Source organism: Heterocephalus glaber, unplaced genomic scaffold (assembly GCF_053883595.1).
Source record: "Heterocephalus glaber isolate CG9 unplaced genomic scaffold, H.glaber_assembly_v1.0 deba00001104, whole genome shotgun sequence".
In the NCBI taxonomy this organism is placed as follows: domain Eukaryota; kingdom Metazoa; phylum Chordata; class Mammalia; order Rodentia; family Bathyergidae; genus Heterocephalus; species Heterocephalus glaber.
Genome location: NW_028258193.1, coordinates 4,430,073 through 4,455,521, shown reverse-complemented (window position 1 = coordinate 4,455,521; position 25,449 = coordinate 4,430,073). Strand labels below are relative to the sequence as shown.

At 44.7% G+C, this 25,449-nt stretch overlaps 1 protein-coding gene across 3 annotated transcripts in view; it reads right to left on the bottom strand.

The window, feature by feature from the left end:
- Positions 1–25,449, bottom strand: part of Mcph1 (microcephalin 1) — a 183,039-nt gene that overhangs the window by 131,332 nt on the left and 26,258 nt on the right. For 2 of the 3 annotated variants that reach the window (XM_004869587.4, XM_004869588.4), the window contains exons 8-9: positions 23,316–24,455; positions 15,037–15,146 (exon numbers count right to left, since the gene is read on the bottom strand). In XM_004869587.4, coding sequence (XP_004869644.1) covers positions 15,037–15,146; positions 23,316–24,455 — 1,250 coding nt within the window. The remainder of the gene's footprint in view (positions 1–15,036; positions 15,147–23,315; positions 24,456–25,449) is intronic. The other variant, XM_004869589.4, reaches the window with a different exon arrangement.

The window sequence follows — 25,449 nt, the reverse complement described above, 5'->3', positions numbered from 1 at the left end:
GTCCATGACAGGGGTGAAAGAATGCAGTCAGTGTTCAAGGTTTGGGTCAATCTGAGGTGAAGGCTGATCAAATGCCTTCCTAGTGCCCTCCCCCCAGAAACCCCTAGCCTCTATTTCTTTCAGAAGGTCAGAATGCTATTTAAGCTTCGACCATCTAAAACTTCGAGTTTCATTGCTGTCACATTTTTAAAAAGCGAATAAAGTTTATTCTCTTGAATGATATGGCAACCCAATTTCACTACCCCACTCCAATTAAACCTGCGGGGTAAGATGGTAGCCATAATGCACAACCCTACTGAGAATCAGTACACCTTGTTTAACATCAGGAAAGAGCAAATCACAAGTTAACTTTCATAAGGACCAAGATATTAAATGTCTAAAAGTCTGACAGATCTTTACAACTGAGATGTGGATGGGCAGGAGGCACATTCCTGCCCTGCTGACAACTGCTTCTTCATGGCAAAGCTGAGCACTCCCTGAGCAGCAGGCTCTTGGGAAACAGAGCCTGGTAAAAACTCTCCTAGTGCTCTATGCCTTCGGCAGAGGCTCATCCAAAGGACCACACTACCTGCACTCTCTCTCTGGGCAGGGACTCAGAATGATGGCCAGCTCCCTCATGTTCCCCAGGAGACTCTAAGTGACTCTGGTCCACCTGCTCCACAAAGCCCTGGACCCTCCTTCCTCGGGAAACTCCTCGTGAAGGACCATGCTCCCATGAGTGGGCAGCAAGGACAGCTGTAGCTGTGCACCTGTCTCTCTCAGAGTGGGTGCTGTGGACCTGACCTTGCTTTCTGGTCTAGGGGAGTCGGCCACAGTGGTCCTTAGTGCTTCCTTCCTGCGGGACGTCAGGGACTCACCACAGAGCCTGGCTCCTGTCCTGTGCTCCAGACTCCCCTCTGTTGGTGGCACAGTGAGAACTGGATTTCCATTCTTCTTGATTTCTGGTGCCAGCCTCTCTTGGCTTCACAGTCTGATCATTTAATGATCTCAGTAAATGGGTGCATAGTTTATGGAGATCTTGTCTTCGTTGGTAAAAATAAGACTCGGCTTAATTCTTCAGTATGTCTGCTTCTCTACTTTGAGCTCAAAAGAACTAAGGACTTCATGCACCAGAAAGTAGATGTATGGACTGACTTTTGTGTTTCTGTTACGCCTAACCCGACTGAGTTTTTAGAGCTGAAGCTACACCTTCTTTGCACCTGTCTGGATGCTTACAGACGCCCGTACGCCTGGAAGGCCATCACAGTGAGTACTGACAACTCCATGTTGCCACGGCGCCTCTCTCAACCCTAACTTTCTCATACAGAAAGAAACGGTGCTCAGCCACTCAGACCGAGGCAGGTTCCACGTCTGCACCCCTTCTCCCAGTTTCCAGTGTGGCCAACTCCGATGTCTGCCCTACACAATCTCCTCCCAGGGAGTGTCCTCCTAGGGGAAAGCCGCACATGCCAACGGGACGAGTCCCACCGCCCCTCACCCTGCCTGGCCTGTGCAGACCCCCTCCATGCCCACCTCTCAGTCAGTGTGACTGGAAGAACTCGCCCAGCTTGCTTGAAACCCACTAATGATGACCTCCCACAGGAAACCTGTCTGGATAATGCCCTGGGCCTCAGGAAAGGCCCTGCCTGTGGGTCCATCCGCACGCTCTCTGCCTGACTCTCTAGGACTGCCCTTCATGGCCTGAGTGGAGAACACCCTCCTGACTCAGCACCCTCCCTGGCCAGGACACAGGAGCAATGAGCCTGTGGACGTACTCCCCACTGTGGGGGAACGCTGACTTTTCACTTCCCATGTGAAGAATGAGGGGCCACCCCAGGCTGGCTGGAAGGCCAAGGAGTGTGCAGGGCAGGCCGGCAGCACAGTGATGCCAAGTGGCACAAGCCAGACACAGATCAGACAACAGCGCACAGTATCCACCAGGATAGATACACAAGTTTCCCATGTGAGGGACCTCCCATGACAGGCTGGACAACCAGGCAGTAGGCCATCCCGCAGGTAAAAGAGGTTCCATGAAAGGCACACAGGGTGAGCACCCAGTCCAGCACCCCAGCACTGCCCATCAGGGCAGGGTGCTCAACACTATGGTACTAAAATCGCAACTTAGCTGGGAGCTCTCAAAGAGATTATGCTTGTTAGGGAGATGTGTTACCAGACAAGATTATATCAGTTCTTAAAGAAGCTCTATTGTGATTGGCACAGTGATAAACAGGCACTTATAAACTGAGTATGCCTAAAATTCCAAGAAATGAAGGACACTGAACTCCCAGTTTAATATAAGCAGCTATGTCTTCTGTGAGGTACTGACATAAAGTATAAGAATGTACATTTTTATTCTACTCATGGATATTATTCCAAAGCTATCTGGATTTGCTGGCTAAGTGGACATTTCTAAGTAACCCATGACCTTGTCTTAAATCGGGTGTTCAAAGTTCCCTAACAACTTCTGATGTTTTGCCTTCCCCAAGTCAAATCCTAAATATCTTTTGCACCTAAAGGTGTCTGAAATTCCCCAGACACCTGGAAAATAACAAACATTTGTTCCTTTATTTTATTTAAAAAAAACAGGGCTGAGGATTTAGCTCAGTGGTTCCACCGCCTGTCCTGCAAGTGCAAGGACCTGAGTTTGATCCCTGGTACCAAAAACAAAACAGCAAAAAAACAGGTGCTAGAAATGATTGGGTCCAATTGATGTGCTACTATTGATAAGTAGTATAGGAGAAATTTTCAAACCAAAAAAAATGATCAGTTTTCCACAGTTCAATTTGTATTGCTAAAATGTTCTTACTACCCACATGTGAGAGTTGTACTCCCCACTAATTCTATGCTTTGACTAAAACTTTGTGTTTTGAATACCATGACCAACTTTACTTGTTATCTGCCTTTATTCTTTTTTTATTTTTTATTTTTGGTACCAGGGATGGAACTCAGGACCTTGCACTGCAAGGCAGGCAGTGGCACCACTGAGCTACATCCTGGCCCATGGCCTTTATTCTTACAATGAACTCTCTTCATATCTTTTAGTTGTGTTAACTGTCAATAACCAGTTCACAGCAATAATCTACAGATTTCGGTTTTACTGTGGCCCTGCCAAGGGATTAAATCAGGGTTGTTAGAACTCTAGTTGAGAAACAGATAGATTCCTAGGGCTGCTAGCCAGGACCAGGCAGAGTAAGAATTAATTACCAGGCCTACCTAAGCCACTGAGGGAGGACTGTGGACTCACCTGGAGCACTGTTAATCTTTTGGTGTTCTGCACTGTCATCTAAAGGAAGCTGGCTGGCTCTCTGCTCTCTCCCTTAACAGCTCATAGCCCGTGACTCTGAGCAGGAAGGAAGCACATGGGATGGTGCCTGTGCACCTGTCTCACCTCTCCAGAATTCAGACACAGCACTCAGTGTTCTCGTCTTCAGGGCAATATGACCACCGGCATAGATCCACACCTGTGCCTTCCTTGTTACCAGAAAATAACATACAACTGAAACACTGGTTCACAGCATGGGCCTGGCCAGAATGTGGACTTGAGGAACAATGCTCCCCTCAGAAGGGGTCGGACACCCACGGATCCGCGGCTGGCCTTGTGCAGCCAGTGCTTATCAAGTCCCCTTGGAAACAAGCCCAGGCCTGGCTCAGCAGGTCCTAGACTCAAAGGAAGGCAAGGAGGGGCACCTTGTGCCAGGCCCAGGAGCTACAGGGATGCTGGGACCTTGGGGAAAGTGAATCCACCCAATTCACGGTACCGAAGGTGAAATCCGCTGGTAAGCTCTTGGCTTGATTTTTAAATGAGCAATCTGAGAATCCTTTAGAAAAGATCCCACAGATCCAACTTAAGGCCTCCCTGGCAAATTACATCTTGCTGCACCTATGTGAATAAATCCAGTGAGTCCAGCCTTATTCTGCACCTGTGAACGATCTGTCTCCAAGATTATCTGGTCAGCAGTGGAGCCTGCAGGAAACACATGCCCCTGTGGGGTGCTGGGCAGCATCTACAGCACTTCCCCCCGGCTGTCAGGCTCCAGCCTGCCGTCTCCGAGTGACACTGGGCCTCTCTACACCGCAGGTAACTGCTGGCTATGAAAACTGTTTGGCTTGGTAGGGCCTTAGATGACTTCATTCTCCCTATGGAAAAACCAGCTTGAGCGCCACTGCACACTGGGCCAGAGGCTATCACATTACCAGTCTTCACTGACTGCACCTTGCTCAGCTCCCTCTGACACCTCATTAGCAGCCCTGTGATTTCTCCCACATGACTCAGTGTGAGCAAGAGCACACCCCATCTGGCCCCATCACACCGGAGCTGCTGGCTCCACGAGCTGAGCGGGACACCCTGACGTGAGCCTCACGGGGCCGGACCCCCGATGGCTGCTGCAGGGCGGGGGACAGAGACCTCGGCAGTGTCCCCAACAGTCAGCTGGAGAACTAGTTAAGAGCCCCAGCACCCTTCTTGCTGACCCCCGCAGCACCTGCCCTCCTGGCTGGTGGCCCAGGACCTGCCCACTTCTGAGTGTCCTGCATCGAGTGTCCCTCTACTGCCACATCCGAAGGAAAGCAGTGCCTTCCCCGCCGCACACACCCACGTGCTTGCGTCGATGCCTGGGAAGACAGTTCCCACCACAGCCACAGACGCCCAAGCCACAACCGGCCCTGCGGGTCTCTCACTGAGCCTGTAACAACAGTTGAGTAAAACACGTCACTGATGGAGGGCTTTAATTTCAAACTTCACGCGAACTTCAGTCAGTTTTTAGGAAAAGTGATGAAAACATGACGAAACTCTTGTGTAATTAATGAAAACAGAATCATTCAGCCCGAGAAAGGGACTCAGTGTCCAGGGAGGAGTATTCAGTGAGCTGGGACAATGCGCCAAGCATAAGGCAGACAGGAGGGCCCCAGCAAACAGCCATCCCTGCGCTTAAGAGGCCCCAGGATTCTGAGGGCCACAGCACTGCAATAAGAAACCAAAACCCAATCAAAGTCTTGCTGTCCTCAGACATGAGTATGGTCCAGCGTGCAAAGGAAAGGAAACTCCAGGCCCGAAGTGGGGGCACGGCTGGGAACAGCTAAGAGACCAGCAAGCGAGCTAAGGCTCCAAGGAAGGAAAGGAGCTTGTTGGAGATGGGTGCTGACTGCCCCCGGGCAGGGTGAAAACACACACACACACACACACACACACACACACACACAACTGTGGGAGCCTGAAAGCAGCTCTGAGGCTTCACCACCATAGCACTTAGAGATCAACATGCTAAAAGCTACCTCAAGGTAAGAGAAAGTAACTCGGGAAAAACTGGGGCAACACTGGAGGGGAGGGGCAGAGATAGAATAAGACAGCACCTGGCCCTGGGCAGCTGGGACAGAGAGATGCCAGGCTTGGGCTAAAGCAGAGGGGAGCATCCAGGGTGGCCCGGGTTCTGCCCTGGGGAGATGGGAAGCAGCAAGGGAGAGGGAGGGAGGCAGTGAACGAAGACAGAAGGAGCTCCAAGTCCGGAAGAAAGATAAAAGCTGCAGCTCTGAACACAGCCCGCCTCCAGAACTGCTTACTCTTGGCAGAGGCTGAGGATTATGCAATTAGCAGGGAACACCTTTTGTTTCTGCTCAACACAAGACAGGAAGTCCAATCTGGGTTTAAAAGGAGACTGCACTGGGCATGGTGGCACACCCTTGTATAGTCTCAGCTACAGTACTTGGGACACTGAGCCAGAGGGTCTCAACTCTGTGGCCAGCCCGGCAACTTAGTAAAACCTCGTTTCAAAATAACATAATTTTAAAAAGGGCTGGGATGTAGCTCACCTGTAAAGCACTTGCCTACCAAAATTTTACACAAAATTAAAAATTGTTTAAAAGCTGCGATACTTACAGGGAAGCAGTCTGTTAGGAAGGGATCTAGAGAAAGAGACAGACAAGCCCCTGTGACATGGCTAAGTTTATAAGAAAACAGGGAGTCTAATTCTCACTAGGATGGAAGAAATGATTCACTCAGCTAACACACCCCTTCTCCTCGAGATTATACACAGATTTTCTCCTAGAGTCTGGGACAACACAGGGGGCCTCCTTACACTCACAACCAGAGCTCTCACCCTGCTAAGCATGGAGTGAGGGGAAGGAGACTGCTGGGGACACAGCCTGGAGACCTCAGGGGTTTGGGCCGGGGATTCAGCTCAGTGTTGCTGCCGCCTGCCTTGCAGGCACAAGGTCCCAAGTTTGATCCCCAGTACCAAAAAAAAGGGAATGTGTATTCATCAAATGTAAGAAGAAACAAAAGCATAAAGCACACATTCTAACATTTTAGTTTAAAAGTATGAGGACCTGGGCTGGGGATTTAGCTCAGTGGTACCGCTGCCACCTGCCTTGCAAGTGCAAGGTCCTGAGTTCAATCCCTGGTACCAGAAAAAAAAAAGTATGAGGACCTCAGAAATGAAAAAAATAAATAAAACTGCAATATATGGGCAGCCTCAATTCTGAGTGAAACTGCTACATTATTTGTAGTTCGTTAATGTAAAAGTGAACTTTCCCAATTCTATTCTGGTCACCTCCTCTCACACTTCCAGCTGTCTGTTATAGAATGCCATTCCAGAAAGTATGTTTCCAGTACAGTGGAGAAAGAGCAGGCAGGGCTGGATTCCCGACAGTCAGGAAAGTGCTGGACCATGAAGTCACAGCACCCACAGGGGTGCAGAGCCACCCCAGGCAGGGGAAGCCAGGATGGGGCAAAGCATTCTTGGGAACTTGTAAAGGGGCAGTGCCCAGGGACACGGAGGACGAAGAGAGGGAGAGCATGACAGTGGGAAGTACGGGGGGGGGGGGGGCTTTGCTCTAGTAAGATCAAAGGTCAGTCAAGTTAAACAGATGTATTGTTTTATTAGTGATAAAAGGAAACATTTTAAAAGAAAATATTCTCTGAAATCTTATGGGTGGGTTTAGGTTTTCCAGATTCCTGGAAGTGTGAGGAGATGTGACCTTAAAATGCCTTAGGTAATCAATAAAACTACTTTTCCTTAAAAATAATAAAATAAGAACAGGATCCACATTTTCACAAATATTGCTGAGTTTGTTCACTGCTGACAGAAGTAATCTAGACATGTGGGAACTATCAGAATCAACTGACTGTATGTATTGTGAATACAGAGAAAATAAAAAAGAACGAAGCAAATGTGACAGAAGAGTCCTCCAGCCCTGTGAGGACATCCTGTACCGGCCTGGCAGCCACACCACCTGAGGCATCTTCTGACATCTGCACCTGGGGGCCGAGGCCCAGTTCTGTGACACAAGCAGCTCACACCCATCTTCAATCTGACGAATCCTATGCTCCAAAGCTGGGCTGAATGCAGAACACTGGGTGCAAATTCTTTAACTTCTCAAACCAATTGTTCCATAACTTCATTATCCTTCCTTAAGTGAAATGTTTTATTTGGAGAATCCCAGAGACTCCTATTATTTAGATTACTTTTTCTAAAAAATATAATGCTTTTCCTAAATGTCTTCAAATACTACAATAATAGAGATCAGTATAGCATCAGTAGCAGGTTTGAATGTTCATTGTACTGAAGAAAGATTTATTTACGAAATTAAAAAACAAAATGTACATCCAAATAATTTGCCATTAATGTCCAAGTTGTTAAGAAGAATGTGTCACCTCACTAAGATGTGTCACCCAGCACACTGCACGCCTAGGACTCAAACCCACTCCGGGCCTACACAAGCCATCTCGGGCTCTGGTGCTAAGCTCGCCAGGGCCGTGGAGATGCCACAGCAAGGGGGACCTCAGGCCAGCCCTGTTCTGTCAGGACAGCAGCCGGAGCAGGGACAGGGTCAGGGGACAGGAGCCCGGCTTCACAGGGCTCTGGGTGGCTAGGTCTGGGCCAACCACGCCTTCCTCTAGGAGCGAGAGTGCATTACAGCCCTGGGAATGCAGCAGCCCCAGGAGGCACTGAGGGCGTGGGCCAGGAAGAGGCTGCGCACTGTGGAGAGGGAGCAAGGCCCAGGAGTCCACCTCTGGCACCACAGAAAGGGACGGCTGTGGGCACAGCGTCTGTGCTTCAGATCCTGAGCTCTGGCCTTCAAGAGTCTCGCCCAAGTCCAGGCAGAAGCAGCTTCTGCCAACCCCTCAACACTCCCAACTCACCAAAGCAGGTGGGGGACAAAAGGTCCTGGGGCTCCTGGCTAGTAGACCTGTTTCAAGGAGAGGCAGAAATCCCTGAGGACTGTGCCTCAAAGCCTACCCTTACACTGCTTCTGACTGAGTCTCCTATCTGTGCCTCCTCCTCATTAAAATCCAGCTAAGGAAGTGGAACAAATTAGTAAAAAAGACCAAAGATACAACTTTATAAACTGAGACAGGTCTTAGTGTCTTTTTACAGAACAGAATTAGATTATGAGTGCAAATATATTTAAAAAATAAAAATAGGAGATAATTCTGCAGAAAAATAAAAAGGCATAATTTCAAAAGCATAGCATATTTGAAATGAAAAGCACTGACAATGAAGATAAAATAAGTGCTTCAAACCAAACTGCTCCGCTCTGCTAGTCCCTGAACTTGGTATTATTTTCTTACATGGAGACACCATTGATATATGAACTGAATCTTAACTCATATCCAAAAGTCACAAAAGTACTGCCAAAAATCTATCTGAAAGTATTCATATTTTATTTTTTAGCAAATTATAATAATGCTTCACTAATTTTAAATTGTGGTTTTAACCTGTCATTTCTATTTAATTTCTTTGCTTTTGAATAAACCTGATTTTATTCTTTTTTAAAAATCAAAATTATTTCCTAGATTAACAGCCAATAATTTATATTCCTAAATATTTAGAAAGCAATAACTTTTTAAACAAGTAAAGTATGAAACAGACTTAAGGAAAGGCAAAGTAATAAAAACCTTATGATTGGGGAGGAAATCGTGTTCCTCCAAAGAAGAGCCTAAAACCTGCCTGGGAAAATGCCCCGCACTTGAAGTGGGGTCCGGCCCTTTGGACAGATGGACGCCACTATGTCTTCCTGGATGTGTCCGTAGCATCATGTCTGAGGCACACAATGAATGAAGCAGCAGTCCCTGAAGAGAACATCCCTCTGATGTCAGTGGAAAGAAGCTGTAAGATGTGCAGCACTCCCGCCCGCCGGCCTCCCGCTCCCTCCCCTCGGGTTCACTCCTTTGGCTTCCACCTCTGGCTGTAGTGCTCCAGGGGACCCATCCAGCCATTTCTTCCCAGGGCTATCTGCAGTGAGACTGCTTTTCCAGAAACCTCCCAGTAAGACTTCCTTTCACACCCTATTGGACAGAAGTGAGTCATGTTTGCAAACTAATTACTGGTCAAGAACAGAGTGACCAGGGTGAGATGCGATGAGCTGCCTGGGGACAGCATTGAAATATGAACAGCTCCCTGCCAGGGCTGCTCCCTGACAACAGGACAGGCGTCTGCTTGAGGGAAGGCCAGAACTGAGCATCGGTTTACTTACCTTAGTTCCTGTACACACAAAGAAGCTTTTTTGTTTTATTTTTTAAACATAAGGATTTAAATGTTACTTTAGCACATTATTTTTGTTTATCTGAAAACTGAGTGTTTCTTTTTTTGGTAATGGGGATCGAACTCCGGAACCTTGTGCTTGCGAAGCAGGCAGTGGAACCACTGAGCTAAATCCCCGGCCCATCTCAAAACTGATTAAGGAAGGAAGGGACAAGAAAAAAGTGAAAATGGAAGGAAAAAATGGAAACAAAGCTTTTGTACATAGGGAGGGGAGGGAACTTGAGGGGGGTGTGGGATAAAATAAAATTTATTAAAAATAAATAGAATGGGGCCGGGGATTTAGCTCAGTCATTTCACTGCCTGCTGCACAAGCGCAAGGTCCCTTGTTCGATCCCCGGTACCAAAAAAAAAAAAAAAAGAATGTTCCCCAAAGTCTCAAAAAAGAAAGTGATTAAGGCAAATTAACATGGATTGCTATCATTCACCTCAGTGGACCCTCTCAAGCTGGACCTTGGAAACCGACAAGGACAAGTGCTTAAGGGCCTGGTCTTCGGCTCTGTCTCCCCAGCACAGCCCGCACACAGCCCCCGCCAGCCGCAAAGGCCTCTCCTCTCCGTGGGAAGTGCACCCTGTGACCCAGGCGGCCAGCTTTTTATGGGCCCCAGGTGAGCAGAGGGAACAGGGGACCTACTGTGCCTCCTGCAGGCCAAGCATGTTTGATGATTTCTGGACTAGGTGCTTCGTCCTGCGTGCAAGTAAAAGCCATCTGGCATCGAACACGAAAGCACATTCAAGAAAAGATGGAGTGCTTTGGAGATTCTATTTCATGTTTGTCACAGAAATATTTTCTCTCATACATAATAAAAAAATAACATGCTTGCTAGTGGGAACTGTAAGCTTCTGGGGAAAACCTGTATAATCTCTAGTACATCTGTGGGTGGACGAGACCCACACCTGTCACAATGAGCACATCCCGCCCTGCCCACACTGGGCTCACTGCCAAACGGTCACCACGGAACTGCAGGTCACTGGACACCAGTGCTAGGAATCAGGGACACTTTTGGGCTCAGCTAGTCTAACCGGGAAGGCAGCTGGACCCACCAGACAGGCCCTATCTCACCGTGTCCAGCAGGCATGGACAATGGGAAATTATTTACATGGACATTCTAAAAGTGTGTCGTCCTCGAGGAAGTGCTGCAATTCCCCTAAGTGTTTAATAACAAAATATTTGGAATGAATTTTCAAGATAAATAAATATCACCTGTCATTTTAATGAGTCACTGTTATTGCAACTTAAAAGTTAAATTTAAAATAAAAACCACTCACAAAAATATATGCTTCCAGCCAAGTACACTATCTAATGGCAAACAGCCAAGGTCCTGGAATGACTGCAAAATGGAAAATCACATTCATAAAGTTTTTTGGGTTTTTTTGGGGGGGTACCGGGGATCGAACTTGGGTCCTTGTGCTTGTGCAGCAGGTGTTGGAACCACTGAGCTAAATCCTTGGCCCTATAAAGTGTTATTACCTCCATTATAACAATGAAATACTCATTTCAAGGCCATCTTTCTTAGAGCAGAGAAATAGCAGCAATGAACCCAGGAGTCAATACTTCAACAACAACGCCCATAACACTTGGGCAAGAGACCACACCCTACTGATGGACGGATTGAGGGCAGTACCAGCATTGAACCCAGGGCCTTCCCATTGAGCTCCATCCCCCCAGTCTGTCTGTCTGTCTGTCTGTCTCTCTCTCTTTTTCTCCCCTGCCTTTTTTTCTATTTTGAAACAGGGTCTTGCTAAGCTGATAAAATGCCCAGGCCGGGCTGGAACTTGTGATCCTCCTGCCTCAGTCTTCCAGAGTGCTGGGATTCCAGGTGTGCGCCACCACATCCGCCTGAGAATACATACTTAACTGATTCAAAACCATCTCCCAAGTTGAGGAATACGCACAAATACACGATGATGACTACAACATTACTGAATGATGGTTAGGAGTACTAGAAACGATTTCAACATTTTCACTCAGAAAGTAAAAAGGAAGCTAATGCATCCCTTATTTGCACAGAAGGTATTTTGTGTGTGCTACTGTATTATCCTGAGTATTAACAGATGGACAGGACACAGTCTATGTCCTTATGGGTTCACGTTTTAGCAAAAATGTGAAAATAAGCAATTATCAAAACATATGCAAGCTATTATTCATTTGTTTCCTAGCCTATTTAAGAAACTTCAGGAATGTGAGCATTCTATCTGACGTGTAGTTCTTTTTTTTTAACCACTGTCACAATAAGTGCATTGCGTTTGGTCCTTCGATTCTCCCCAGGCCTCCAAGCTTATGAAAGCCATCTGCAAACATTTCTGGGCTCTGACCCACAGCCTGCCCTCTCTCAGGACAGTCAGGATTGGCAGAGACAGCTTCAAAATGAGATTTTATGACTCAGCCACTTATGAAAAGCTGTCCAGACTGAGGTTAAAAATTTTGCTGAAGATAATCTTTTAAACAACAACAATAACAACAAGCCCAAAAGTAGTAGAATAAACAAAAGACCTTGGAGGAAAAACATTCATGTACCTTTGGAGAGTACTAGCATTAAATCTACATTTTGCTTTTTCAGGGTCTATGTTTGACAACATCCAACAAGTAAGAAACAGGTTAAGTTTGTCATCACATTTTACCTTTCTCCCTCTGAAAAGGCATACATATTGTACACTCAGAGTACAGAAGTACTAAAATTGCTTGTCACAATCAGAAAGGCTCAACAAGTTTATTTTATTTATTTATTTATTTATTTATTTATTGTGGGGGATACCAGGATCGAACTCGGGTCCTTGTGCTTGCACAGCAAGCAGCGAAACCACTGAGCTAAATCCCCGGCCCCTCAACAAGTTTATAAATATGTGTTTAAAATAAGTCTAAGCCAGGCGTGGTGGCACGTGCCTGTAATCCCAGCACTCAAGAGGTTGAGGCAGGGGGACCATTGTGAGTTTAAGGGAGTCTGGGCTACATAGTGAGTTCAAGACCAGCCTGAACTTCATAGTAAGACCCTGTCTCAAAAAACTGAAAAAATAAAGTAAGTTTTAAAAAGACTGATTTCCTCGCTAATTTACATGTGACTTTTCACTAAGCCAGAAACATTCTAATGGAAATTGCAACTCTGAGATTCCTACTTTTTTATTGACTCATTTTTGCTTTTTCTCCTTAATAGAAACTGAGTTAAGGTCATTTCAGATGTTTGTTTAGTGTGTCTTTTGCAAAACTATGACTAGAAAGTTCATTTTAAAAATCCTTTCTCTTCACTCTTTCATTGCTTTTTTTTAAGAAGGATTTTTATCAAAATACTATTTATAAAAGCCTTCTTTTTTAGAAAGGGCCATTAAAGTCCACCCATTATTTCCAGTAATGGGCGACTAAGCAGCTGGGAGCAGCCTCTTCACTGTGATCAATTCCAACAGCTGGAGAAGGTGCAGATAAGCAAGCACCAGCTATGGGAAGACACTTTCAGCTCGCAGAGTGAGGCCAGGCAGAAGCCCTCAGGGGCAAAACAGCCTGTGAAGCTCATCTTCCCGGGGTACGGTTTGCGTCGCGGAGACAGAAGCCAAGCTTCAAATCATCCCAATTCCTGACAGGAAGGTAAGCCAAAAGTAAGCAGGCAGATAGGTGCAGAACATATGATTGAAAACTAAGAGAAACAACAGATAATAAAAACAGATACGAACAGAAAATAAGCCAGAAAATGAACTTAACAGGTATAAATTTCAAACTAAATATGCTTCACATATTCAAAACAAAAGATTAATGATTTTGTTAGAGTACTGCAAGTACAGAATTACATAGGCTGAAAAGTACAATAAAGATGTTAAAACTAAACATGTACATTTAGCATCATAATAGACTTACAAAGAGTGAAAGATGAAATATAAAAATAAAAATTAAAAAAAAAACTCAGAAAGAAACGAGAGCTATAAGACACCAAGATACAGGAAACCCTGAGGTGAGAGCTTCAGCTGCACGGGGTAACACCAGTGACTGCATTCCCAGCGGTGGAGACACTGGAAAACAGGCAGAAGAGGCTGCTGCTGAGCCTTTTCCAGAAAGCTGTGACTCAGAAGAAGGCTAAGAACAAAAACACCACTATGGTATGACAACCCACAGTGAAGCCACAGAACCGAAGAGAACAACTGTGCACAGAGCTCCTGGGCTGAGCAGCATCTCTTTGGGCAGGTTCTGGCATCTACTCCCAGGCCTCCACTTTCCAGCTGAGCTGCTTTGTGTTTAGGCTCCAGGCTTTCCAGTCCTTCTGACCTTCCTTCCTTTTATACCTCTGCCTTCATGGTACACAGAATTCAGGATTAACACTTTCATCCAGCTTGCCCCTAAGGGCTGCCGAGACAGGATACTACCTATATGTGCTACTTCGAGTTTAAGATTAAAGACAAAAGGATCATAGAGCCAGGCATGGGTGTAATCCCAGCACTCTGGAAGGCTGAGATAGCAGGATCCTAAGTTTGAGCCCAACCTGGGCAATTCAGCAATTTTGTGAGACCCTGTCTGAAAATAAACAATTTAAAAGTGAAGGGTCTAGATTCAATCCCCAGTATCAAAAAGGAAAAAAAAAAAAAAAAAAAAAAAGAAGAGGAAATGTTCCCGAACAGAAGCATTCATGAACTGAAGTACCACTTGTACTTATACATGAAAAGCAACTGTGTTAAAAAGTCTCAGATTTCAGTTTAACACTGATTAACTTGAAATCTAATAGCAACAAAAATAAGCAGGAAGACAATTACTGACATATTAAGTGAGCCCTCAAGACTAACATTACATATGTAAGATACAGGTCAGGAACTGAATTCACCAATTCAATCCTTCTAGAGTTCTGCCCTAGACTTCTAATACCAGGAAACTAAATTCTGTGTTGCTGTTGACTCATTACAACATAAGATGTCAACATAAACGCCTCTCCCCTCTCCACATTTAAAGACCTCAAAGTACTGCAAAGTTGTGCCTTTAAAAATGCATATGATGAAATCTGAATCACTCTTCCTTCTAGGCTATAAGCCAAGATCTGTGTATCTTACTATCTAAATCTGCACTTCTTAAACACTCGCCCCATAAGGAAAAGCTCCCCTTGCTACTGTCTTCTGCATCTGCTGCTAGTCTGTCAAGTGTCCTACTGTCCTGAATCAGTGTTCATGATAATGAGACTGTGAGGGTTTTAGGTTAAAACAAACATGCCTAGGTCAGAAATTAAAGATTTACTAGTTTGTACTCCTATCCTGTAAATATTCATTCAGATCTGAAAGGTAACAAATACTGGTGCAGCCCACACTCTCTGTGGAGGGAAGCTGTGGACATTTTCACGAGCCAGAGGTGCACAGGCAACGTGAGAGCTGAAAGTGCCAATACCAGCTCTGTCCCGAATGTTATCGGCGCTCTCAGTTTTATATTCAGACTTTTCCAACATTTACCTGTATTTAAAAAACAAACACAGTAGCCTAGCCTAGTTTGCTTCATAACCCAGAGTAGAAATTTTCACGTAGCAGCATTAGGAAGCTGAAAATATCTGGACTCACTGACCTTTTTGCTTTTCCTGCTTTTCTCTGACTCCTCGTGGGGTCTGACGAGGTCCTGAACACCTTCCTGTGAGCTGTATGAAACGTCGTGCCTTGCTGGTCCATTTTTAACATCTAAAACCCAATAGACTAAAGGTTAGTTAGAGCTTAGGTGGCCTGATTGCTAATGCAACTTACACAAAACAAAAATTAAAAATTATACTTATTTATGCAAATGGTTAACAGAAAACTATAGGCCCTTTAAGTAAATACCACTTATGCCTGGTGCTTTAGATTTGTTTAGATTGTTCGGTTTAATCTGTGCAAACATCCCAAGCAATGGGATAAACCAATGGTCAGATACCATTTTGCCTATTTGGTTAAAATTTGAATAGGATCACATTAGTCCATTTGATAATGCAAGAAAATGTATGCTTGCTCCTTATGCATTATCCAACCTTCAATTCTTAGATTTTAAGATAAGGATAAAAACCAGCTCCTGAGAGAAGGCAGTTTTGTGTCAGAGGCAATACATAATTCAGCCTCAGGTTTGAGATTTTGCAGGAAATAACCTCCAGTACAAGGCTTCAGATTTCAGTCTACAAATGATTACTGATTATGCTCCTTCACATTTCCACCTCAAACCTACTGGACAGTATGATAAAAGCAGATATAGTTAAGTTTTAGAATCTGATAGGAAAACTTTTACTGTTTTCCAAAACAGAGTTCTAGCTAAAGTGAAAAATGCAGAACAACTATGGTCAAGTGTTTTCCTGAATTCAAGCGAGTTGTTATTTGCAACCTGGCCCCCATAAACACTTTAAGGTTGGGTTCTGGGCCAGAAACCAACATTCTTTGCATATGAATCTCCAAACTGCTTCCTTTGGAGACTCAAACCAATCACAGACTGATGTCCCACCTCCTCCACAGTCTTCAGTATGTCACAGAGTCCTAGCCCTGCTACAGCCTGGGGTCGAGGCCACAGTGACCTCAACCAGCTCAGTACAGGCACTGATGGAGCAGGTGGGCCAGGAGGCCATGAACAGCATATCATGTAATTTGCTTCTTACTGTAAGATCTAGCTAAACTCGCTTCTTTGAAGGAAAGATTATCCGTCATTTATGCATTACTTCCTACACTTTCAAGGATCTTTTTCTTTTTAAATGCTTAGAACTCCTAACCTCAAGGGTAGGAGATGAAGAGAACTTATTTTTCATCTTTAAGATCTAAGATGAAAAGTAATTAAATGTTTAGAATTAGTATTAACTAATACTAATTTGTGTATTTGGCTTTTAAAATATAACTAAAGAGTATATAAAAATTAAAACAGTGAACTAAAAGAAATGTTTTCTTGTTACTCAACCATGAGTAAGTTTGCAGTTTACCATGTTTTCAAAAAAGATTTTAGTCACTTGCCTCAGTTCTTGCTACCAATAAAACAGGTTGAAAAGCATTAAACAAAAAACTCTAGAAAATGCATCATAACCTTCTAAAACTTAAGAAAGATGGATATTTTTCAGGATTCCTCAAAGCACACAGGGACAAAATGATGGAAGTAAATGGTTTCTCCGTTATTAAAACATTTTACACATTCTGCTAGTGTAGCGATAGGTTTTCCTTAAGGATGTTAACAGGAAACCAAAGGCAGCTGAGAATGCAAGGGGGTTCTGCAAGCCTAGTGTTGAGCAGGCCGACTTTCCTGCTACCGGTCAGGGCACAGTACACCTCCCATTTCCAGCTCTGCCAGCCGTGAGTGCTGCTTCACATTCACCCCTGAGGTGCTCCTGTTGTCACCGGATCTCCTCTCACCTGGCTGCTTCACATTAAACCACCATTATCAAAGTTCCAATTCCCCATCCCCGGTCCAGATGTGCCAGCTAGGGTATGAATGTCCACAGTTCCAACAACCCACAGAAACAGGTATTATGCCAAAGCCAAGGACTAAGAACACTTCTAAGGCTGATTTAAGAATCCAACATTTTAACATCTAACAAGTATATGATAGTACCCTAATGGGAAATTTCTTCTGAGCTCTAAAATTCAGAATGAATTACTTAATAACACAGAGTGTAAAATCTTAAGACTGTGGAAAGAACCTTAAAAGATACCTGGAAAAACTCCTTTCCATATAAACCTCTGGGGTCCAGGAAAGACACACAGCGGTTCTGCACAAGTGAATCTCAGCTGAGCCTCTGCTCAGACTCATCTGTCAGAATAACAAGTTCGCTTTGTTACCTTGGGGAAAAGGCAAAATTGAGTATGTTCTTCAACAACAAATGTGTAAGATTTTCCCTTATAATTATTGTAGGAACAGCTAAATACGAGTTTCCTAAATATATAAAAGTTTTATATAATTTCCCACGGGAGTTATTTGTATCCTTTGACTTGTTACTTTAATATACATTATTCTGACCATATCTTGCCTACTTGTCTGTTCTCCTTAAGGGAAAGGCTTCCTATTAACATTATGTTGCTGTGTCTATGTGAACCTTGGGACAGAATGCATTACTGGACTGAACGTACCAAGCAGCTGAGCAGCCAACAGTCTTCTCTCCATGAGGCCAGCCTTCCTGTTCAGGCTGCGAAGCCCATGGTGAGCCGGAAGCCTGCCTGCAGTCCTAACGCCCAGTGAGTGGGACGGAGTCTTTCTGGGGTAAGGGCTGAAACATGCTTCCGAACATATTTGTGGATTATGTGAACTGCCAGAAAGTACAATAATTACTCCTCAACTTAAAATACTTAAGGTGCCTGTTGCTACCATTTATACTCCCCCCGAATACCCAAGATATGCAAAGTATCATGTATCAAACAATATAAAGTGTCTATGATTCCCTAAGTTCAGTTCTTATTAAGCTCACACACAACACTTTTAACTGATTCCTCATGCTGCTTTCAATGACACAAAACAGCTGCAAATTCTTATGGCTACAAATCCAATTTAAAATTAAAAGTAATTACTTTAGGATTACAAATACATCTTTTACAATTATGGCAGCATTTTTGCCTGTCATTCTCCACCAGAGTGATCATCTAAGTAAACCCCACCTTAAACCCAGTCGCTCCTCTACACAGACACTAATTAATCCCAGTATTTTTCCTCCAGAGCCTCACCATCCTTCCAGCCTCAGAGCTGTAGGCAGTGACCACAGCAGTCTGAGTCAGCACGGCGACTGGTGCACTGTGATGAAACTTTTTGTGATAATCGCTGTACTACAGTTTGGAAGTTTTGGCAGACTATGTGATAGGAAGTATATGTTAGCTCATCCCTCCCAAAAAGATTCCAGGAGTGATCAACTACCAAGTTAACAGACACCATACTCCAGAAACAGTTCCAGTCTGCAGGCCCAGTACTGAAGTCTTTGCTGCTAAAATGGGTGAGAGAAATGAGCTGAAACTAGTAACATCAGCAGCTAGGTTATCAGCATGTCAGTATCTCACTGGTTATATTCACAAACTCAAGGATGGATTCACTTACACACTACAGGGACATCCCCTACCCAACACGTGAACAGGGCATGCAAACCTAGAATGGGCAGAAGCTCATACCCCAGGGATTGACATCCAATGGCTATATAGATAAAATGCACGGTCACAGGATATTTAGTAGCCTGAAGCTAACGATGTTTACAGAAATTGCCCCAAGAACATCATCTGCCTTCCATTGCAACTTTTCATATAAGGTAAGGCAGACAACGAAGGGACGGACTGGGACTTCAGTATCTATTCTATCTGCTTGCCAACTTTTTTGTTCAGTAAATGTCTGTGTCTGAATCTTGGCTCCACAAAGGCCTAGTAGACAGTGTGGGTAGAACAGCTACCTTCCCCTCCAGTAGTTGGTGACAACTGTCTGAAAGAGAACCTAATGGTTAGCTTTCCCATCACAGAGATAATACCCAACACCCACAACTTAAAGGTTTAATTTGGCTCACGGTTTCATGGGATTCAGTCCATGGTAAGTTGCCTCCAAGGAAAAACATCATGGCAGAGCAGAGGTGCTTATTTCAGAGACAGGAGGGAAACAACACCAGAGGCGACAGGACCAAGAACCAGACATAGCACACAAGGAGATGCCTCCATGACCTACCAAAACACACCCAAAGCATACTTTTACTAATCTGCTAGGCTTTTCTTAACCCAATCAAGCTGATGGACCTCATGATCAATGGTCACATAGTCTGGACATGTCCACATTGTTTAAAGAAGCAAACATGGATGTGTAAAATGCTGACAGGTAAAATCTCATCACACTGAAGAAAATCTGCATTAACATGTTCACAATGGGGCCATAGTTCATATGTCTTGCTGCTGGGAGGCTTGACCTACCAGTAGTACATACATGACTGTCCCATTGGGCAGCTTAATTTTACTAGTAAAAAGATGAAAAAAAGTAATTAGATCTGTTCATACCACCAGTGGTACCAGCCGTCGGATGGGACAGTCATGCACACACCACCAGTGGTTCAACTTGGCAGGAATGTATTAAACCAATGGATGACAGTGGGGTGTAGAAAGGTCCTGTTTCCACTGGTGGTCACATGGCTCCTGGGAAACCCTCTCTTCCTCTTTATGAGTGATAGGCAACTGGACCCCCAGGCATCTCAAGATGATAACTGGTTTTATCCATGTGGTGGTTCAAAGTGACACCAGGTGGTTTACGAGCTGCAGCCAGCAGTGTCGGAATCGGAAAGGGGTCATTTCAATAACACCAAAGTGCTTTATTCCTGTCGAAAGTCACAAAAACAAGGTCTCCATTCCCATGCACATTTGCTGTGAACATTTTTCCTGAGCTCAGACTGTTTCCAGCAGCATCTCCAGGGCTGACACAAGAGCAAAGGGAGTTTCGTAATTTAAAATCCCTGTTTGCAAAATGAAACAGCTTCCATTTAGCCCCCAATTGCAATGACCAATTTACACACTGAAAGGCAGCTCAAATCCAACAGAATTCTGTAAATATCTTCCTAAGGAATGAGTATGATGAGGAACCTCTGCTTATGGACTGCTATCAGGATGTGACATTATGTGAAAAGGCACTGTCGGAGGGAAATACATAAAATCTCAAGAACACTTAATTTGACCCTCAATTAAATGAAATGCAATTTTCCCTTTCCTCCAAGAATTCTATTCTTCTCAGTGGTAGACCTGCATTACAAAAAATTTACTCAATTTTGAGTTGCATCAATATATATTTTGTGAAAGTGTCTTTCTCTCCTAACACTTAATTATCTAAACAAGTACCTATATACCTTGATTTGGCCCATAAACTCAAGCATTTACTGACAGAACATTACAGAAATAGGCTATGCTAAAAAATGAAGTAAATATATCAGAAATGGTAAGTAACAAATGTGAAGGCACTAAAGTGAGGTAACTCCATGTGTGCACAAGCATCCTGTAAACTCTAGTTGCACCTGTGTGTGTCCACACTCCCAGATGTCTGGAAAGAAACACTGCTGTGATTGCCTCCAGTGACAAACACCTAAACCACAGTTTGCCCTCCAAAGTATCCAGGGTTACACTTAACAAATCTGATTTGGTCTCCCTGTGTTCCAATTCCGAGTGGCTTCTGAACACACTGGAAAACCAATTAAAACAAGCCGTACCTCAGTGGGGACAGGAGGCACTGATGAGGCACTCCTGCCGCCTCTCCGCTCTCTTCCCACCCTCCTTCTGCTCCCAGGCTTGCTGGGGCACTGGCCTCCTCGTTCCTGCAGGCTTCTGTCTACTTCAGGACACCTACACACGCCTGACCTTGAGCTGAAGTGTGATTTCAGCACCGGTCACAGGCCCCTCCTCTATAATGTCACCTCCTTCCCTTTGCCTTTGTCCTTCCATACTTGCTGCTCCCCAGCTGACCACCTGATGTGAGCATTTGCTCCGTACCTGCCCCAGGAATGCACCTCAGGGGCAGGGGGCAGCATGAAGGGTGCTGTTTCCCTGCGACCTCCCTACCGACCAGAAGGGCACCGAGTGCGGACATGTGTACTCCTTCACAGCTGTTAACTATTGAAAGACAAGTGGTAAGGACTATGAGGAGGAAAACTTTATTGTTTTAACAGTCTTTGTTACAATGGGAATGTACTTGAGTACTGCTTATAAAATTGGGAATAAAAATGAAAAAAGGAAAAAAATATATATTTCCAGATTATTTTAAGAAATTAAGTCTTCCTCCATTCCTGTTGTTAATGTTTATTACTGAATCTCTTCTGCAGACCTTTGTTACACACTGTCTTGGCGACAACAGCAACAACTGCAAGTGCGCTGAAAACAGACATCGGGAGACTTTTATTCCAACAGGAAAGAGTGGAGAGGTCCAGCTGGATAGAAAGTAGTCTTCTGTGCCCCACATCTCTGCTGGGTAGGGCATGTCCACAGAGACTGAAGGCTTTCTAGTTTCTCTAGGGTAGATCTGCTGAGTCCCAGGGCACAATTTCAAACATCAGTGAAAGGGTTATGTTCAGGCGAGGCAACGAGAGTCTCACACCAGGCTCCAGTGAACTTCTGCCTCTCCGGGACAAAGTGAACTAAGGCAGATGGCTGCAGAAGATGTCCTGTGTCAGGGCGGACGGAAGCTTCTACCCGAGCCACACCAAGTCACACCCGGATGGCTCACTCTGCCACAGGACCTCCAAAGGCTTCTCATCTCCTCCAGGTCCCAGGGAGCCCACGGCGCTGCCCTGCTTCCTCTTCTGTTTAGCCAGAGGCTCGGGCTGTGGACACAGAGGCGGGAACTGCAGCTGCCTCGGGACTATCACACGCCAGAGGACACCAGGGCCAAAATGTGCCGCACCAGGGGAGACCAGGCTTCCCCCCTGAATGTTCATGCCATCGTAAGCTTAAATGCACTGGAGAAAACTGAGAACGGGGCCGGGGACTTAGCTCAGTGGTTTTGACGCCTGCTGCGCAAGCACAAGGACCCGAGTTCGAGCCCCGGTACCAAAACAAAAAAATCTCAGGGTGTTCTGAACTATGAAAACAATTCTACATACTGTGTAATACTTCAGAATCACCAAGATTTTATAAATATTTTTAAAACACATTAAGCCTAATGCAACATAGTTTCTTGTAGATTTAAATATACATTCAGAAAGCTAATATATAAAAAGTAGGCTTAAAATATAAAAAATTGTTTTAATTCTTTTTGTGAGATAATTTTGGGGAGTTTATGCTCAAGGAAAAGATATGTAAGACATCTGCAGTTATTTTAACCCCAATGACTTCTCTATCTTGACCATGCCGGTTAAAATCATTTGAAGAGTAGAGAAAGTTGGTCCTATTCATTTTTTTGTTTGTTTTGGCAGTATTTGGGATTGAACCTAGACCTTCACACTGAGCTACAGCCCCGGCCCATTTAAAAATTATTTACAATATTTATTTTTTGAGACAAGGTCTCACTAAGTCCCTAAGGCAGGGCTCAAACCTTTGATCCTCCTGCCTGGCCTCCAGAGTGCTGAGATTACAGGCAGCCTGACCACACCCAGCTGTTATTCAAATTTTAACCAAATCTTCAGGGAAACATGGTCACAGCTCAAGATTTCTTTAACTTTGCTAGAACCTAAGTGCACAATGTTTTATATTATCGCTACTTTTGGTACAATTACTAAAATTATATAGTTCGTTATTATATGTTCAATAAATAAGTCACTATAATACGCACAATTAAAGATAGGAATAAAATCAATTAAATAATATGCTTAAAGCAAATAAGTAGAAGTCAAACAAGTACTGTCAAAAATGAACTTTCTACTGGAGGAAAATGCTTTATAAATATTTCCTCATATTTAACATTACCTGGAGTTTTTTCAAAAATTATTGATAACAAAATATGTCAAAATTTCAAGATTTACTTTTTCATACCTCCTCTTTCTAGGAATAATCAATGGCTTATGCTATCTTAATTTCTCTCTAAAGACGCAATCTCACTAGCATGATGCCAGGTCTGACAGGTCCTACCAGTGGCTCCCCACACACGGCCACGCCACGAGGGACTGCACTGGCTAGGAAAAGTACTCCTTCTGGGCCACTGTTCGGAGGTACTGCCGACTCTTCTGACCTAAACACTGAGAGGTCGAGGGGGAAATGTATTCCTAACGACAGACTTGACCAACAAGCCCAGAAGCCTCACAGGTGACAAGCTATCTACCCTTAAAGAATTTATCTTTGGGAAATATCAAACACACATTTAAAAAAAATAAAAAGTGTTAAGGGAAGGAAAATACATTATGAAGAAGTTGTGATGCATTTAAAGTGCGGATCGCTATGATGTGTTTGTGTAACAGAGACACTGGGAAAAGGAGATTGACATACATCCACTGTATCCCAGGGCTAGGTTTTCTTTTTCTTCCTCTGCAGATTGCTCCTCATGAGGGTCACCTCCAAAGTGCAGCTCGAACTCCTTCTGTGTGTGCCTCCCAGGGGAGTTGGGCACTGCAGCTTCAGGGCCCTCTTTCTGGGTGCCTCTCCCGCCAACTAGTTCTCTCTCTGCTCTCCTGCCCTGCACGGGGGAGCAGCTGCTCTCCTGCCCTGGACCGGCAGGGTCGTGGGTGTTGTGGGGATGGTGACTTCCTGTGGGGCCTGCATCGTCTCCCTGGGGACTCCCAGCCCGACCGCGGCATCCTGGGCTTTCCTCAGCAGCAGGTGTGTCCTCCGCAGCCAGGCACGCAGGGCTCTGGAGGCTGGAGGTAGTTTTTGCTGTCAAATCGGTGATACTGACCAGTGTGGATTTTTCCCCAATGCAGGAGAGGTCAGACATTTCTAGGATGCTCGCTCTCTCCCTCTTGGAAAGACTTCTGCAGCTGAAGTGAGCAGGGCCTGGCGATGGCCGAGACACAGGAGGGTGGCCCGCTGAGGTCCTCTCCTGGAGGTTCTCGGGGGAGAAGTAATCCTCATAAGAGGACACCCCACAGTCAGGAGTGCCCATGACGGCTGAGGTGGGGAACCGCAGGCTTCTGCTAGATCTAAGCTGCTGCTCCCAGGGGCCCACAGGCCTCTGGCCGCTCCTCCTCCTCTTCAGTGTTGACCTTGGAGGTGAACACAGGTCCACGGATGTCCTTTTTCCCTTTGCTGAGGAGCTCCCGGGCACTGAATGCAGCCAGAGATGCCCTCTGGCTGCAGATGTTGCAGGAGGACTGCTTTTCACCTCATGCAGGTCAGATACCCCTTGGGCCTGTCTTCTGTCTGGCGTGACAGTTTCACCACCTAGGTCTCTCAGCCGACCGACCTCTGCCTTTGGAAGATCGCTCGCGCATTTCTGGGGACTTAACTCGCTGAGGCAGCTGGATGATGCCAGTGGATGAATATTACTGGTTTTCAGTACAGGGGAGGAGCTGCACGTGTCACTTTTAATTTCCTTAACAGAATCTCCCAATTTCCTGTCCTGATTTCCACATCCTGATCTTCCACAGAGATCACCCAAAGATGAGTACAAACCACCAGCAAAGGATTCATCTGGAAATATTAATAAAGAGTTAACTTTAAAATGGTTTAAATTATAAACAGAATTTTCAGTTGACCGAGAAAATAACTTTTGTTTTTTTGCCTTACCAGGACCAAAATCAGGAGCTAGCGCTTGACAGGCAAGCGAAGTGCCGTAGAGCTAAATCCCCAGCCCAGAATAAGACTTTTTTTTTGGTACCGGGGATCAAACTCAGGACCTTGTGCTTGTGAGGGAGGCGGCAGAACCACTGAGCTAAATCCCTGTTCCCAAAATCAGACTTTTTAAGCACAGAAGTACCCAACCAAAAAAGAGGACTACGGGCCAATCTCCCTAATGAGCATAGATGCAAAAATCATCAATAAGATACTGGGAAACAGAATGCAGCAAATCATCAAGAGGATCATATACCACAACCATGCAGGATTCATCCCAGGGATGCAGGGATGGATCAACATACACAAACCAATAAATGTAATACACTATATTAACAGAGCCAAGGACAGAAACCACATGATCATCTCAATAGATGCAGAGAAAGCATTTGACAAAATCTAACGCCCATTCATGATAAAAACCCTACAGAAAATTGGAGTAGATGGTCTTTATCTCAATCTGATAAAAGCCATCTATAACAAACCAACAGCCAATATCATACTAAACCGTCAAAACCTGAAAGCTTTCACTCCAAAATCAAGAACAAGAGCAGGATGTCCACTGTTATCTCTCTTATTCAATATAGTTCTGGAAACATTAGCCAGAGCAATTAGACAAGAGAAAAATAAAAGGAAGAAGTTAAATTATCATTATTTGCAGCTGACATGATATTCTACATAGAAAACCCCAAAAACTCCATTGAAAGACTTGTAGATTTAATAACCAAATTCAGTAACATAGCTGGATACAAAGTAAACAGTCAAAAATCCAACAGCATTTCCATACACAAATAACAAACTCACTAAGAAAGAAATTAGGGAAACAACACCTTTCACAACAGCATCCAAAAAG